A 13078-nucleotide genomic window follows, 5' to 3' on the forward strand; every position below is an offset into this window, starting at 1 on the left:
AAGACAGTGTGCACTCATGTTCATTCCGTGTGAGAGGCTAAGATGAGCTGAATCCGCTCTCATTTGAGCCTGTAGCTTTCCTAGAAGAAAACTTTCCCCGGGGTATAACCTTGTGTACTCTTTACTGAGATCATGAACCTTCACGGGTCCTATATTGCCCACAGAATCAGTGACATGAGAGCCCTGCACAGTTTCTCCCACCTTTTCAGCCATTGCTTTTTTCTTCTCCAACATGAACAGGATAGTAAGCCAGTCAGAAGTTATGTCAGAAACGTGGTCATCCTCTGTGAGAGGCAACACAGTTTTTGTGTAGAACCTTGTCCGTGCCCATCATGTATATACACCCATGCGGAAGAAGGCCTTAGCTATAGTGTAGATTTTTATATATTTTTAAAAAAATTTTTAATGTTTGTTTATTTTGGGGAGACAGAGTGGGGGAGGGGGAGTCAGAGAGAGAGGGAGACACAGAATCCACAGCAGGCTCCACGCTCTGAGCTGTCAGCACAGAGCCCGATGCAAGGTTTGAACCCATGAAGCGCAAGATCATGACCTGGGCTGAAGTCAGACACTCAACCAACTGAGCCACCCAGGTGCCCCTGGGTTTGTGTATATTAACACACTAGTCCCTTCAGTGTTCATCAAAGGTGGTAATACAAACTGACAAAATTCAGGACATCATTTTAGCCAAGAATTTTATTCTGTTATTGGACAGTCATTTCTAGAATACCTTCTTTGTATTAAGTAAATAACACTATTTCCAGTATCAGTATACAGGGTTGAATCAGAGAGACAAGGTTCCCACCTAAAGGAACTAGGTTCTCTCTCACTTTACACATTTTATGAGTGCAGCTGAGACTGATGTAAATTAGACTGCTTGATACTGATTTCCATTTCCTTTTTATTTTCTGGCACATACTCATGAGCAGAGACAAGATAAAAGAGGAAAAGAGAAAGGAAAAAGAGGCCTGATTCATGCACAAATTAGGGAGTTCTGAAGTAATTTAGAGTTGCCTGTTTGTGTTGTGGTTTTTGCCTAAATGCAAAAACCTAAGCTAACTGCAGGTACCTTCAGTCTCCCAAAGTGCAGGGGCATTGGGGGCTTAGTTGCAGTGGCTGGATGGGTTTCAGGTTCTTCCCAAAGTGATGAAAAATCTACAGTTAGAAGTATAATGAAGGTAGGGGGGTCTGGTTCAGTAGGTGGAGTGTGCCACTCTCAATCTCGGGGTTGTAGGTTCAAGCCCCACCTTGGGTGTAAAGCTTATTAAAAATAAAATCTTAAGAAAAAAAGTGTAATCAAGGGAACCCAGGTCTCTGATCCAGTAGTTGACTTGTTGGGTTTTTACTTCACTGCTGGGATAATACTTGTGATCACATGTGATGTTCTCAGACAAAACGCATGTTGGTGGAGAAGATGGGACACGAAGCAGTGGAACTAGGCCATGGAGAAGCCAACATAACTGGCTTGGAGGAGAACACCTTGATCGCCAGTCTCTGTGACCTACTAGAAAGGATCTGGAGCCATGGCTTGCAGATTAAGCAGGTAACGGTCTCAGGAGGTCCTGGTGACGTGGCTGCTTAGGAACCCTGTCAAGAACTGTCACAAGGAGAAAAAGATATAAAAATTAAAGGATATGTTCCTTTGTCACAGGATGACTAGAAATGCACCATAGGCTTTTTAATTCCAGAAAAATAAAATAAAACCCATGATTAAGGGGTGGTTTGGGGGCTCTTTCCTGGTAAGCAGAGAAGGATAAAATACCACGTTTACTGTAGAGGCTGTATCCCCTGTTGATTCCATTAAGTGTCTGCTTCGTCACTGCGAGAAAAACTGTTAGCCAGAATTAACTTTCTTTACCATTTTAAGTTATTTAGTTATTCAGGGTACAAAAAGTCAAATAGTTTCTTTGTTTTTGTCGCTCTTTATCTCCTGTTCTGATTGTTTTCTGTTGTGGGCATGTTCTTTCTTCCTCCCCTTTTCTCTTTCTCCTGGCTTGTTTTCTTCCATAGTTGGCATTCCATACATACAAACATATTTTGCATATGGATATACACAAATACATTCTGTGCTGCTAGAGCCTTTTAATCCTGTGGTTACTAGTGTGGCCAGTGTAGACAGTCCTAAACATACAACTAAGTAATGACCGAGCTGAAGTTCAGAAATCCATGCCTGTATTTCTGGCCGTCTCTTTAGCTGCCCTTCCCCAGGCTGTTGCTCATCTTCTCAGTGAGGCAAAGGATGACCCTCATTTCACAAGGAGTGAGTTGCTCAGAATATCACCCAGCTGAGAATGGATAAGCTTGGATTAATGGTTTTGATAAATTATTTTTTTATTAATTAGTTCTTATAAAATGAAAAATTTTTTAAACCTTGTAATTTCAGGGGAAGTCAGCTTTGTGGTCACATTTAATTCAGTTTCAGGACAGAGAAGAGAAACAAGAGCACCTTGCAGAATCACCAGGTGAGAGTTCATTGGTTTGATTGTTTCTACAGAACTGGCAACATTGGACCATATGAAGAATCAATACCATACGGCTTTGTCTTTTTTTTTTTTCAAACATTCATTTTTGAGAGAGAGATAGAGTGCGAGTGGAGGAGGGACAGAGAGAGAGGGAGACACAGAATCTGAAGCAGGCTCCAGGCTCTGAGTTGTCAGCACAGAGCCCAACATGGGGCTCAAATCCACATCATGAGATCATGACCTGAGCCGAAGTGGGACACTTAACCAACTGAGCCACCCAAGCTCGCCCATACGGCTTTGTCTTTACCTCTCTCTCTGTCAATCTGAAACTTACCCATCTTCCTAGCAGTGAGGTAAAGCAGAAGGAGCAGTTATTTCTTACTAGTTTTGAAACCTGGGGAAAGTCACTTGACCTTTCTGATCTTTGTCCACAAGACAGGGAAAATAATATTAAGCTATATAAGACTATAATGTTGATTAAATGAGAAAACATGTGAAAACCCTTAACGAATTGTAAAGGATCATACAAGTATACCTTACTCTCACCACTGTTAGGTTGTAGTGTATATTGGCCATTTTTCCGTAAACTGTTATAACCATCATTAATAGTCTTTCAGAGAAAAAACATGTATATATGTCTCAAAAGTTCTTCAGGAGTCAGATTTCTTCTTCAGTTTACAACAAGACATAACATGTTAGAAATGTTACTATACTTTAGCTAATTAGAGCTGTATAGGGTTCCTAGATATTCTGTCTTCAATGTATTTTTCTTTATGTAAAATGACCATCTATTTCACAAAAAGTAGAAGTAATGGTAGAAATCCAGTAAGGATAAAATGTTTTATACTAAATTAGCTATTTGGGATCCTTTTCTAAAATTATGGATTATCTGGGATGCCTGGGTGCCTCAGTTAGTTAAGCATGTGACTTCAGTTCAGCTCATGATCTTGCAGTTCATGGGTTCAAGCCCTGCGTGGGGCTCTCTGCTATTAGCACAGAGCCTGCTTCAGATCTCTGTCCCCCTCTCCCTTTGCCCCTCCCCTGCTCATGCTCTTTCTCTCTCAAAAATAAGCCAAAAAAATTAAGTTATGGATTATTTTAAACATTCAGAAATGTTAAAAAAAGGTTTTTAAAAATTAATAAGCCAACCAGCAGCTTAAGAAGGCATTGCAGATCTGGAAACATACCCAATTTCCATTCTCTTCATTGCAGTACTACCCTAAATGTGGTGTTTATTGTTGGATACCTAGGTTTTTTATTTTGTTTTATATTTTTAATGTTTATTTATTTTTGAGAGAGAGACAGAGAGACATAACACAAGTGGGGAAAAGGCAGGGAGAGAGGGAGACACAGTCTCTGAGCTGTCAGCACAGACCCCGATGCGGGCCTTGAACTCATGAACCATAAGATCATGACCTGAGCCGAAGTCCGATGCTTAACTGAGCCACCAGGAAACCTAGTTTTCAAATGTGTTTAATGGGACAGCTAGGAATATGAGTTTGATACTATATATTATCCTGGAGCTCCACTAAATAGAATATCAAGGTTCTGATGTCCTAAGATGTAACTGTAATTGTAAAGATTGAGATTAAGTTTAAAAACATTCCGTAGTGTCCATCTCCTTTGCCCTTTTTTCTCTTGAAAAAGTAAAAATGCAGGGCACTGGGATGGCTCAGTCGGTTGAGCATCCAACTTCAGCTCAGATCAAGATACCACAGTTCGTGGGTTCAAGCCCTGCATCTGGCTCTGTGCTGACAGCTCAGCTTGGAGCCTGCTTCTGATTCTGTATCTCTCTCTCTCTCTCTCTCTCGCTCTCTCTCTCTGCCCCTCCCCCACTCACATTTTGTCTCTGTCTCTCAAAAAAAAAATGTTAAAAAATGTAAAAAGAAAAAAAAAGAGAAAGTAAAAATGCATGGGTGTATGCCCTGAAACAGTCTCTAACAGTTACCTGTGTTCGTAGAAAATTTAGCTCTTCAGACTGTAAAACTATAACCAAGGTAGCTTACCCTTCTTAGAAAAAATAAATTCCTAGGAAGAAATAGCCCTTTGTAGGATGAAATGTTGGAGAACTGAGGTCAGTTCAAGTCAGGGAGATGGAAGCATTTGGCTTTTGCAAAACGAGGCATGTGAGAATGTCCACCTGTTAGAGCCAGCAGCTGCCCGGCACCACCAGCAGCTTCATGGCTGTGGCTGCTCAAATGTTGGATGGTTGAGGTGGAGACCAGAGACTCAGCTGTTTACAGAGGCCTTTTATTAGTCAGTGGTGGGACCAGCAAAACTCTCAAGTCCAGGCTAAAAAGTATCAAGTGTGTCAAAGCCTCATGTAGTCACTATTTGTGCTGTGCTGTCAAGCGTTGATGAAGGGCTAGTGATAAGAGAATGAAAAAAAAATCTACATATTTTACTGATCCTAAGTAGGACTAATGTAAGCTATGTAGCTTTTGAAATCAAACTTATTGTCTGTTAGGAGGCGTATATTTTATTATAAATATTGCTCTAACACTTCTGATGATTCAGCGCATGATGCTAGGATTTTAAAATACGACAGTGTGAAATATATATGAAAACATTAGTTTAAAAACAAAATACTTCTTTATTGAGAAGCAATGTGTTCTAATTATACAGAAATTAGCAGTTTATTGACTTTTTTGCTTTTAAATCTGGGTGAGGTTTTTTCCCCCCAGAATTACTTTTTGTTTACCAACTGTTAAGCATCCTGATAATGGCAGTAAACAGACTACACATTTCATATTAAGGAGTGATCCTCCATGTACTTAGAGATTCACAATAGGTTTGAACACTTCTCTTAATAGCATTGAGCCAGGATGAGACTCAATGATCGATACTGTTCCTTCAGAAGCAACACTAAATGGGAGTCAGAGACATTGTAAGGGAAGCAGAAGAATAGAAAAAGTCTGTCTTAGCAAGAAGACCATAGCAGAGTAGATCATCTTAATTTTTTAAAAATAGGCTTTATTTTTTATAGCAGTTTTAGGTTCATGGCAGTAGTGGGCACACAATACAGAGACTTCCCATTATACTCACCACCCCCACATACACAAGCCTCCCCCATTATCAGCACCCCTAACATAGTGGTACTTTTCTTATAGTTGATGAACCTACATTGACAGATTATTACCCAACATCCTTAGTTTAGGTTCACTCTTGGTTTTGTACATATTATGGGTTTAAACAAATGTAAAGTGACATGGATCCACCATTATAGTATCATATAGTGTTCTTTTGCCACCCTAACATTCTCTGTGCTCCACTTATTTACTCCTCTGTTTCCTTACTAACTGCTGGCAGCTACTGACCCTTTTATTTTCTCCATAGTTTTGCCTTGTCCAGAATGCCATGTAGTTAAGTATCATGTGGTATGTAGTATATTTTCAGATTGGCTTCTTTCACTTAGTAATACACATTTTAAGTTTCTTTCATGTCTTTCAGACTGTCTTAATTTTGACCTAATTAAATTTTGCAGTGCCAAATCACTGCACCTAGTAGTTTGAGGTCCTATTTCAGAGAAAGGATCTCAGGATGCAATTGATCCTAGAAAGAAGACTGTTCTTGACATATTACTCAAAAGTCTCTGTCTTTAAAAATATTGGCTAATTTGGGGCACCTGGGTGGCTCAGTCAATTGGGCGTCCGACTTTGGCTCAGGTCATGATCACACGGTTCATGGATTCAAGCCCTGCATAGGAGGGCTCTGTGCTGACAGCTAGCTTGGAGCCTGGGGCCTGTCTTCAGATTCTGTGTCTCCCTCTCTCTCTAAACCTCCCCTGCTCATGCTGTCTCTCTCTGTCTCTTAAAAATAGATTTTTAAAAAGCATTTAAAAATATATTGGCTAATTAAAATTTTTAAAAATGTGGCCAGCTTAGGGGCTCCTGGGTGGCTCAGTCAGTTGAGTGTCCAACTCTTGATTTCAGCTCATATCATGATCCTAGGGTCATGGGATCAAGCCCTACATTGGGCTCTGCACTGAGTGTGGACCCTGCTTGAGATTCTCTCTCTCTCCCCCTGACCCTCTCCCATACTTGTGCTTCTCTCTCTTTCTCTAAAATTAAAAAAGAAATTTTTTTAAATCTTGGCTGGTTTAGACATAGATGATGTTCTTAAAACTTGCATCTTTAGACAAGATTCCACTAAACTTAAAGTGGATTTTTCAATCATTTGGCAAGTAGTAGAGTCAGATGCAGAAGAGGGTGAAAATACTGCTTTTAAATGGTCATTCTGGGTCTAGCCAAGAATTTTGAGCCACTCTTCAATCATCTTATCTTCATCAAAAGTTCTCTATTAGGGGTGCCTAGCTGGCTCAGTCAGTAGAGCCTGTAGCTCTTGATCTCAGGGTCATAAGTTCCAGCCCCATGTTGGGCGTAGAGCTCACTTAAAAATAAAGATTTCAGTGCACCTGGGTGACTCAGTCAGTTAAGCAATCAGCCTCAGCTCAGGTCATGATCTCCCAGTTTGTGAGTTCAAGCCCCGCATTAAGCTCTGTACTGACAGCTCGGAGCCTGGTGGCTCCTTCAGATTCTGTGTCTCCCTCTCTCTCTTCCCCTCCTCTGCTCACACTCTTGTCTCTCTCTCTCTCAAAAATAAATAAACATTAAAAAAAAATTTTAAGATTTCTATTAATTACTTACTTGCCTGTAGACTGTAGATGGTTTTATAAAAATAATATATACAGTCTCTACCCTCTACAAACTTGCTGCCTATGTCATAGCTTTGATTCAGGCAGATATAGAAAAGGAATTCCTATGGCTAAATAGTAAATCCACAGTGTTTATATTGAAGGAGAAAGTGTCCTATTACATTTGAGTGTGTTGAATTAAGAAATAGTAATGTATACATTTAAATACTGTATAAATTTCTCTTCTGGAGTAGACTTCACAGAAACCTTAGAATTTAGATTTCTAGATAAAATATGTGGCTTTGCTCATTAACTCCTATCTGTTTTCTGTGTACAGGTTTCTAAACTCTTCCCTCCAAAGTCACTAATATTGTATTGGTTTCCTAGGGCTACAGCAATAAAGTACCACAACTTGGCTAGCTTACACAGCAGTGTTACAGTTCTGGAGGCTAACAGCCCAAAAATCAAAGTGTTAGCTGTTGGTGGTCCCTTCTGAAAGTTATCAAGGGAAATCTGTCCCATGCCCCTCTCCTAGCTTATGGTCATCTCAGAAATTTCTTAGCCTTTAAGTGGTATATTCAATGTATCATACATCATCTTTTCTCTACTTGTGTCTATCTCTGTATCCAAATTTCCCTTTGATAAGGACACTAGTCACATGATTTAGGGCACATCCTAATGACCTCAAATTGATCGCCTACAAAGACCCTATTTCCAAAGAAGGTCAGATTCACAGGTCCTGGGAGTTAGAACTTCTACACTTTCTTGAGGGATATAATTCAAAACATAACAGCTACTGTTGCTGACTTACCATGTCATCCTCTAATTATGTGATTGCAGATTAGTCATAAATCTCTTTCTCCAGCCCTAGTCCCTACACAGTCATCTTTGATGGCCCAGTATGACCTCAAATCCAGCACATCTTAAAACAAACTGTCTCAGCCCCTCTCCCTCCTGTCCCTGTTTGGCTTTCTCCCTTCTCTCTGTATTATTTAATGGCATCAGCACTCTTCTCTCAATCAAGCTTAGCAGTAGAAAGTCATCTGTATGTACAGAAAACCCAATGGATGTGACATTAAAACATTCTGCCCCTTTTCATGAATGCATACAATGGGTAGGTTTCTTGACCTCTTTGAGCCTCAGTTTCTTAATTTACAAAATTAACATTAACAGGGGAAGGGGACTTGTTGGGATGAGCACTGGGTGTTATATGTAAACCAACTTGACAATAAACTATTTAAGAAAAATAGTTTCTTAAATAATGAACAAATCCAAAGGAAAGTAATAATTTGATAATATATATTAAATCATTTTATATTTATACTTAATATTGTTTTTTTTATTTCTTTTAATGTTTTCTATTTATTTCTGAGAGAGAGAGACAGCATAAACAGGGGAGGGTCAGAGAGAGAAGGAGACACAGAATCTGAAATAGACTCCAGGCTCTGAGCTTTCAGCACAGAGCCCGATGCAGGGCTCGAACCCACGAACTGTGAGATCATGACCTGAGCTGAAGTCAGATGCTTAACCAACTGAGCCACCCAGGCGCCCCTATTGTTTTTGACTCTTGAGTCTTATTCACTTTTTTTAAACTTTTTCACTTTTATTAAAGGTTTTGACAGAACTTCATAAAATATGAAATTCTATTTGCTATACAATATACATCTACTTCTGAGTAGGAGACATATGTCATTATAGCAACCATTTTAATGTGTAAAAGAATTCTGAATTCTTACTATAAGTATTTGGCTAAAATAAGAAACATCTTTGCAATAAAACTGACAGTGTAGCTTAAGTAAGATTTCAGAAATGTCTCCTGGAAAAAGTGAGAATGTTTCCTTTTGCCAGATAAACTCTAAACAGTTACAGTTAAGGTGCAATAAATTAGATAAAGCTAGAAAGAAACATCATGTTTCTAGAAAAGAACAGCATGCAACATGGACTTCCTCCATGTCAAAGTGACAGCTGCTGAATGGCAATGACTTATTATACACAGGAATAATAGAATATGTTCTTCAGAAGGAAATGATACTGCAAGATCATTCTGATAAATCTTTTATTGAATAACTTCAGCGAACATCACCACCGAATGGGTAGAGGCAGTTTATAGGACATTAAAGGATTCCTTTATATTTTGATACCCTCCTTAAATGTAGACACAAATCAAATATAAACACACTTGTAAAACTGTGATTCTCTTAATCAAACATGTTTACTGCCACACCCAGCTACTCGGTGACATTTGGATGCAAAAGTTTATCTCATGCTAATCTGGACAAAACCAGGGTGGAGACTCTGATTTGGAGGCTTAACAGACATGCCCGACAGTGGGCTTCTGCTGCTGCTGCTTCCAGACACTGCCACTTAGGTTTTTGTTTTCAGCTAAAGGACTGCGTATTTATAATGGTTTCCTAGTGGCCTCTGAAGACACAGAAATCTTTTTTTTTTTTTTCTTTTTGGTGAAGGCTGAGGGTCTGATTTCACAGCAGCTAGAGCAGAATCTCCTGAAGTCACTTCCAAAGTATTACGTTTGGATTTAGGTTTCTTCTTTTCAACTGGGGATTTGACCTTCTCATCTTTCTTTTTGATTTCTTTCACTTTGTTTTTTCTCATGGTGAAGTCTTCATCATTCTCTTCACTCTCACTAAAATCAGAGTCATCCTCACACTCTTCACCGGTTACAAAGTCGGGTTCAGAGTCGTCAGCACTGTCGGCATGACTGCCTTCCAAAAGAATCTTCTCTGTTGTACCACAGCCTTTGATGCTGCTTTTCTTTTCCTTTGCACACTAGGGAAATCATATTCCTCAGTAATCTTATTCAAATCTAAATAATCACTGGCTATACTGCAGTTGGAGATATGAGGGGCCTTACTCATTGTTTCAGTTTCACTGCCTTCACGTTTTTCAGTGCTTTTATCTCGAGTCTCTTCCACATCAGTGGTGACTGATAAAGCTTCACTGATAAAGCTAAAGTCTTGCTGGTAGAGCTTGTCACCTAAAGTCATCCCCTTTTTAGGGGTTTTCTCTTGCAGTGAAATGTCTTCTTTCTGGAGATTCTTCAGTTTAGGTTTCCTTGTTTCTAGTTTCAACTCCTTTGGTGGTGGTCTGGGTTTCTTATTTAAAGGTTCAGTTGCAGAAAAAAAGTCATCATCACTGTCAGAGTCCTAAAACGATGAGTAATGACTGGATTCTTATGCACCATGGTCCCCTCCCAAGCTGAAAATCTGCAGCTTTCAAGTTCTTGTTGGCAGCCATGGCCGAGTCCTGTTCCCTTTCTACATCAAGTCATTTGTTCTGTGTTTGCTGCCGCTGTACATTTCCCCTGTGTTCTCACCGGCTGCCACTCTTAGTTCATCCATAAGCTGGCCTTTGGAATAACTTGTAGCTCATTTCCCTTGCTTCTCGTATACCATCATACTCTCATTTACTTCTCTTATACCATCATACTCCCACTGTAGCTAACTAATAAAAAGCACTCAGGAGCACAGTATTCTTTTTAGAATCCTTCCCCCCTTCCTAGGAGTTCTGCAGATTTCTAATTTGTCATTCAAGGCTCTGCCACCTGGCCCGAAATAGTCTCATCTTCCTCCCTGAGTATTTATTGGGCATGTATGTTGGGCCTCTGCTAGGCCCTCTGGGTATTCTACGAAAAAGATATGACTGAGCCTCAAGGCATATAGTTTAACAGTAATAGAAACATTAAATTATGCTAAGTTTATGTCAGATGTTCAGTTTTACAAGTCCTGATAGAGAGAGGGAACCACATCTAACAGTGTACCTTAGAAAGAGACAATATTCAGGAAAGATTTCACAAAGAGGTAAAATTAAAGCTAAATTTCACTTATTGAGAACTTACTTTGTGCCAGGTAGTATTCTAAGTGCTTTGTATCTATCTGAGTAAGGTAGGTATTGTTACCGACCCCAGTTTGCAGATGAGAAAACAGACTGTAGAGAAGTAAAATTACTCACCCGAAGTCAAGGAGCTGTTAAGTTCTCTGTAGGGTTTGAGAATGCCATGTTCTTAACTGTTAAGCTGTAGTCCTCTCAATCTAACATTCTAAATAGGCTGGGGACACCTTGGTGGCTCAGTCAGTTGAGCGTCCGACTCTTGATTTCAGCTCAGGTCCTGATCCCAGGGTCATGGGATCAAGCCCTACATCAGGTTTTGTGCTAAGTGTGGAACCTGCTTGGGATTAATGTTTTTCTCTCTCACCCTCCCTCCCTCCCTCCCTCCCTCTGCCCCTCTCCTCTGCTCTTTTGTGAGCTCTTTCTCTCTCTTAAAAAAAAAAAAAAAATGCTAAATAGGCTATAAATACGGAGAAGGATACAGAAGTGTTAAAGGGTGAGCTGAAAACTAACAGATTGCATGGAGAAATTGAAAAATACATCGTATGTATAAGAAACATCAATTAGCAAAGAGTAGAGAATATAGGATTCCAAAATAGGATTCCTAGAAAAGCTTAGGCCTCTGACTGCTCTTATTGAGGATGCTGCTGCTTTTTTTAAATGTCAGCCTCCTTTTTTATTAGGTCTCTCCCCTGTTCTCTGCTTCCCAGAGGCATGATTCTTTCTTGTTGTCATGTCTCCCTCTAGCCAAGTTGCTGATTATGGTTTCAGTTCGGTTTTCTGCCTCGTGATCTCTCTCTTTTCAACCTGTTTCCTACCACTGTTATGGCCCTCTCTCATGCTGTCTAATCATCTGGCATGTGCAAGCATTCTCTAAGGTGTGCTTTTATTAACAACACACTTAAATAGTGATATTCTCAGTCAGGAAGACTAACATAGCACATTCCCTGCAAGTCTCTGGAACAGTTTCCTTGGTGTCTGTTACCTCCTAGGAATCCAGATAAAGTAACATTTTCAGTGACCCATTGGAAACTCCCTCCTGAAACTGCCATGACAAATGACCTGGTAATGGAAGGCCCCGAAAAGAACTGCCTTTAGGTTGGCCTGGCCACAGTCTCTTCATCCTGGCAGCCCCATCAGTGCTCATTCATACCTGCCAAGTATCAGCCTAGCCTCTTTCACTAGGTGCCAAAACATGCAGATCTGAATACAACAAAATGTTTAGTGCCAGCTTCAAATATATGTGTGTTTCCTCATGTACCCTAGTCCCCACAACCTAGAATGAATCTAAAAACTGGGAAAATATACGTTTAATATATAGTAAAAACCACATCTTATATTCCAGCGTTACCCATGTATTTGCTAAGTGTGATACTGCAATTTAGTTTTCATTTACAGATAGTAAAACAGAGATAAAGGGCACAGAACTCCACAGCATCCCATTTAAAGTGAGATTGAGCACTCCCAACCACAATACGTTAGCCATCAGTTGCTTGCTTAGCTATTGCTATATAAGAGAGTAATCTTCCTTCTTTTATAAATGTTAACCATTCAAGCTCCAAAGAGAGTGACTCATGAACATTATACTTCTAAATGCCCATGTAGATTACTCACTGATATATATACTGTAGTTTGGATTCTGAACTTGGAAGTAGAAACTTATCAGACTAGATAGCCCAGACTCTTAGATGTTCCTTTCTTTTTTTTAATGTTTATTTATTTTTAGAGAGAGAGAGAGAGCAAGATAGGAGCAGAGAGAGAGAGAATCTCAAGCAGGCTCTGTGTTCACAAACCGTAATATTGTGACTGGAGCCAAAATCAAGAGTCAAGACACTCGATTGAGCCACCCAGGTGCCCCTAGATTTTCCTTTTTGTTTAATTTTGTTTTAAGTTTGTTTATTTTGAGAGAGAGTGGAGGAGGGGCAGAGAGAGAGAATCCCAAGCAGTCTCCATGCTGATAGTGCAAAGCCCAATGCGGGGCTTGAACTCTTGAACTGTGAGGTCATGACCTGAGCCAAAGTTTGACACTTAACCAATANGATTGTGACTGGAGCCAAAATCAAGAGTCAAGACACTCAATTGATTGAGCCACCCAGGTGCCCCTAGATTTTCCTTTTTGTTTAATTTTGTTTTAAGTTTG

At 39.8% G+C, this 13078-nt stretch overlaps 1 protein-coding gene and 1 pseudogene across 1 annotated transcript in view; one reads left to right on the forward strand and one right to left on the reverse strand.

Annotated features, from left to right (window-relative positions):
• Nucleotides 1–13078, forward strand: part of DENND5B (DENN domain containing 5B) — a 119999-nt gene that overhangs the window by 64514 nt on the left and 42407 nt on the right. The window contains exons 9-10 of the mRNA XM_077774599.1: nt 1388–1540; nt 2381–2459. Coding sequence (XP_077630725.1) covers nt 1388–1540; nt 2381–2459 — 232 coding nt within the window. The remainder of the gene's footprint in view (nt 1–1387; nt 1541–2380; nt 2460–13078) is intronic.
• LOC144240193 (RAD51-associated protein 1 pseudogene) lies at nt 9321–10451 on the reverse strand (annotated as a pseudogene).

The sequence above is a fragment of the Crocuta crocuta genome, unplaced genomic scaffold (genome assembly GCF_008692635.1).
Source record: "Crocuta crocuta isolate KB4526 unplaced genomic scaffold, BGI_CrCroc_1.0 scaffold176, whole genome shotgun sequence".
Taxonomy (NCBI): Eukaryota; Metazoa; Chordata; class Mammalia; order Carnivora; family Hyaenidae; genus Crocuta; species Crocuta crocuta.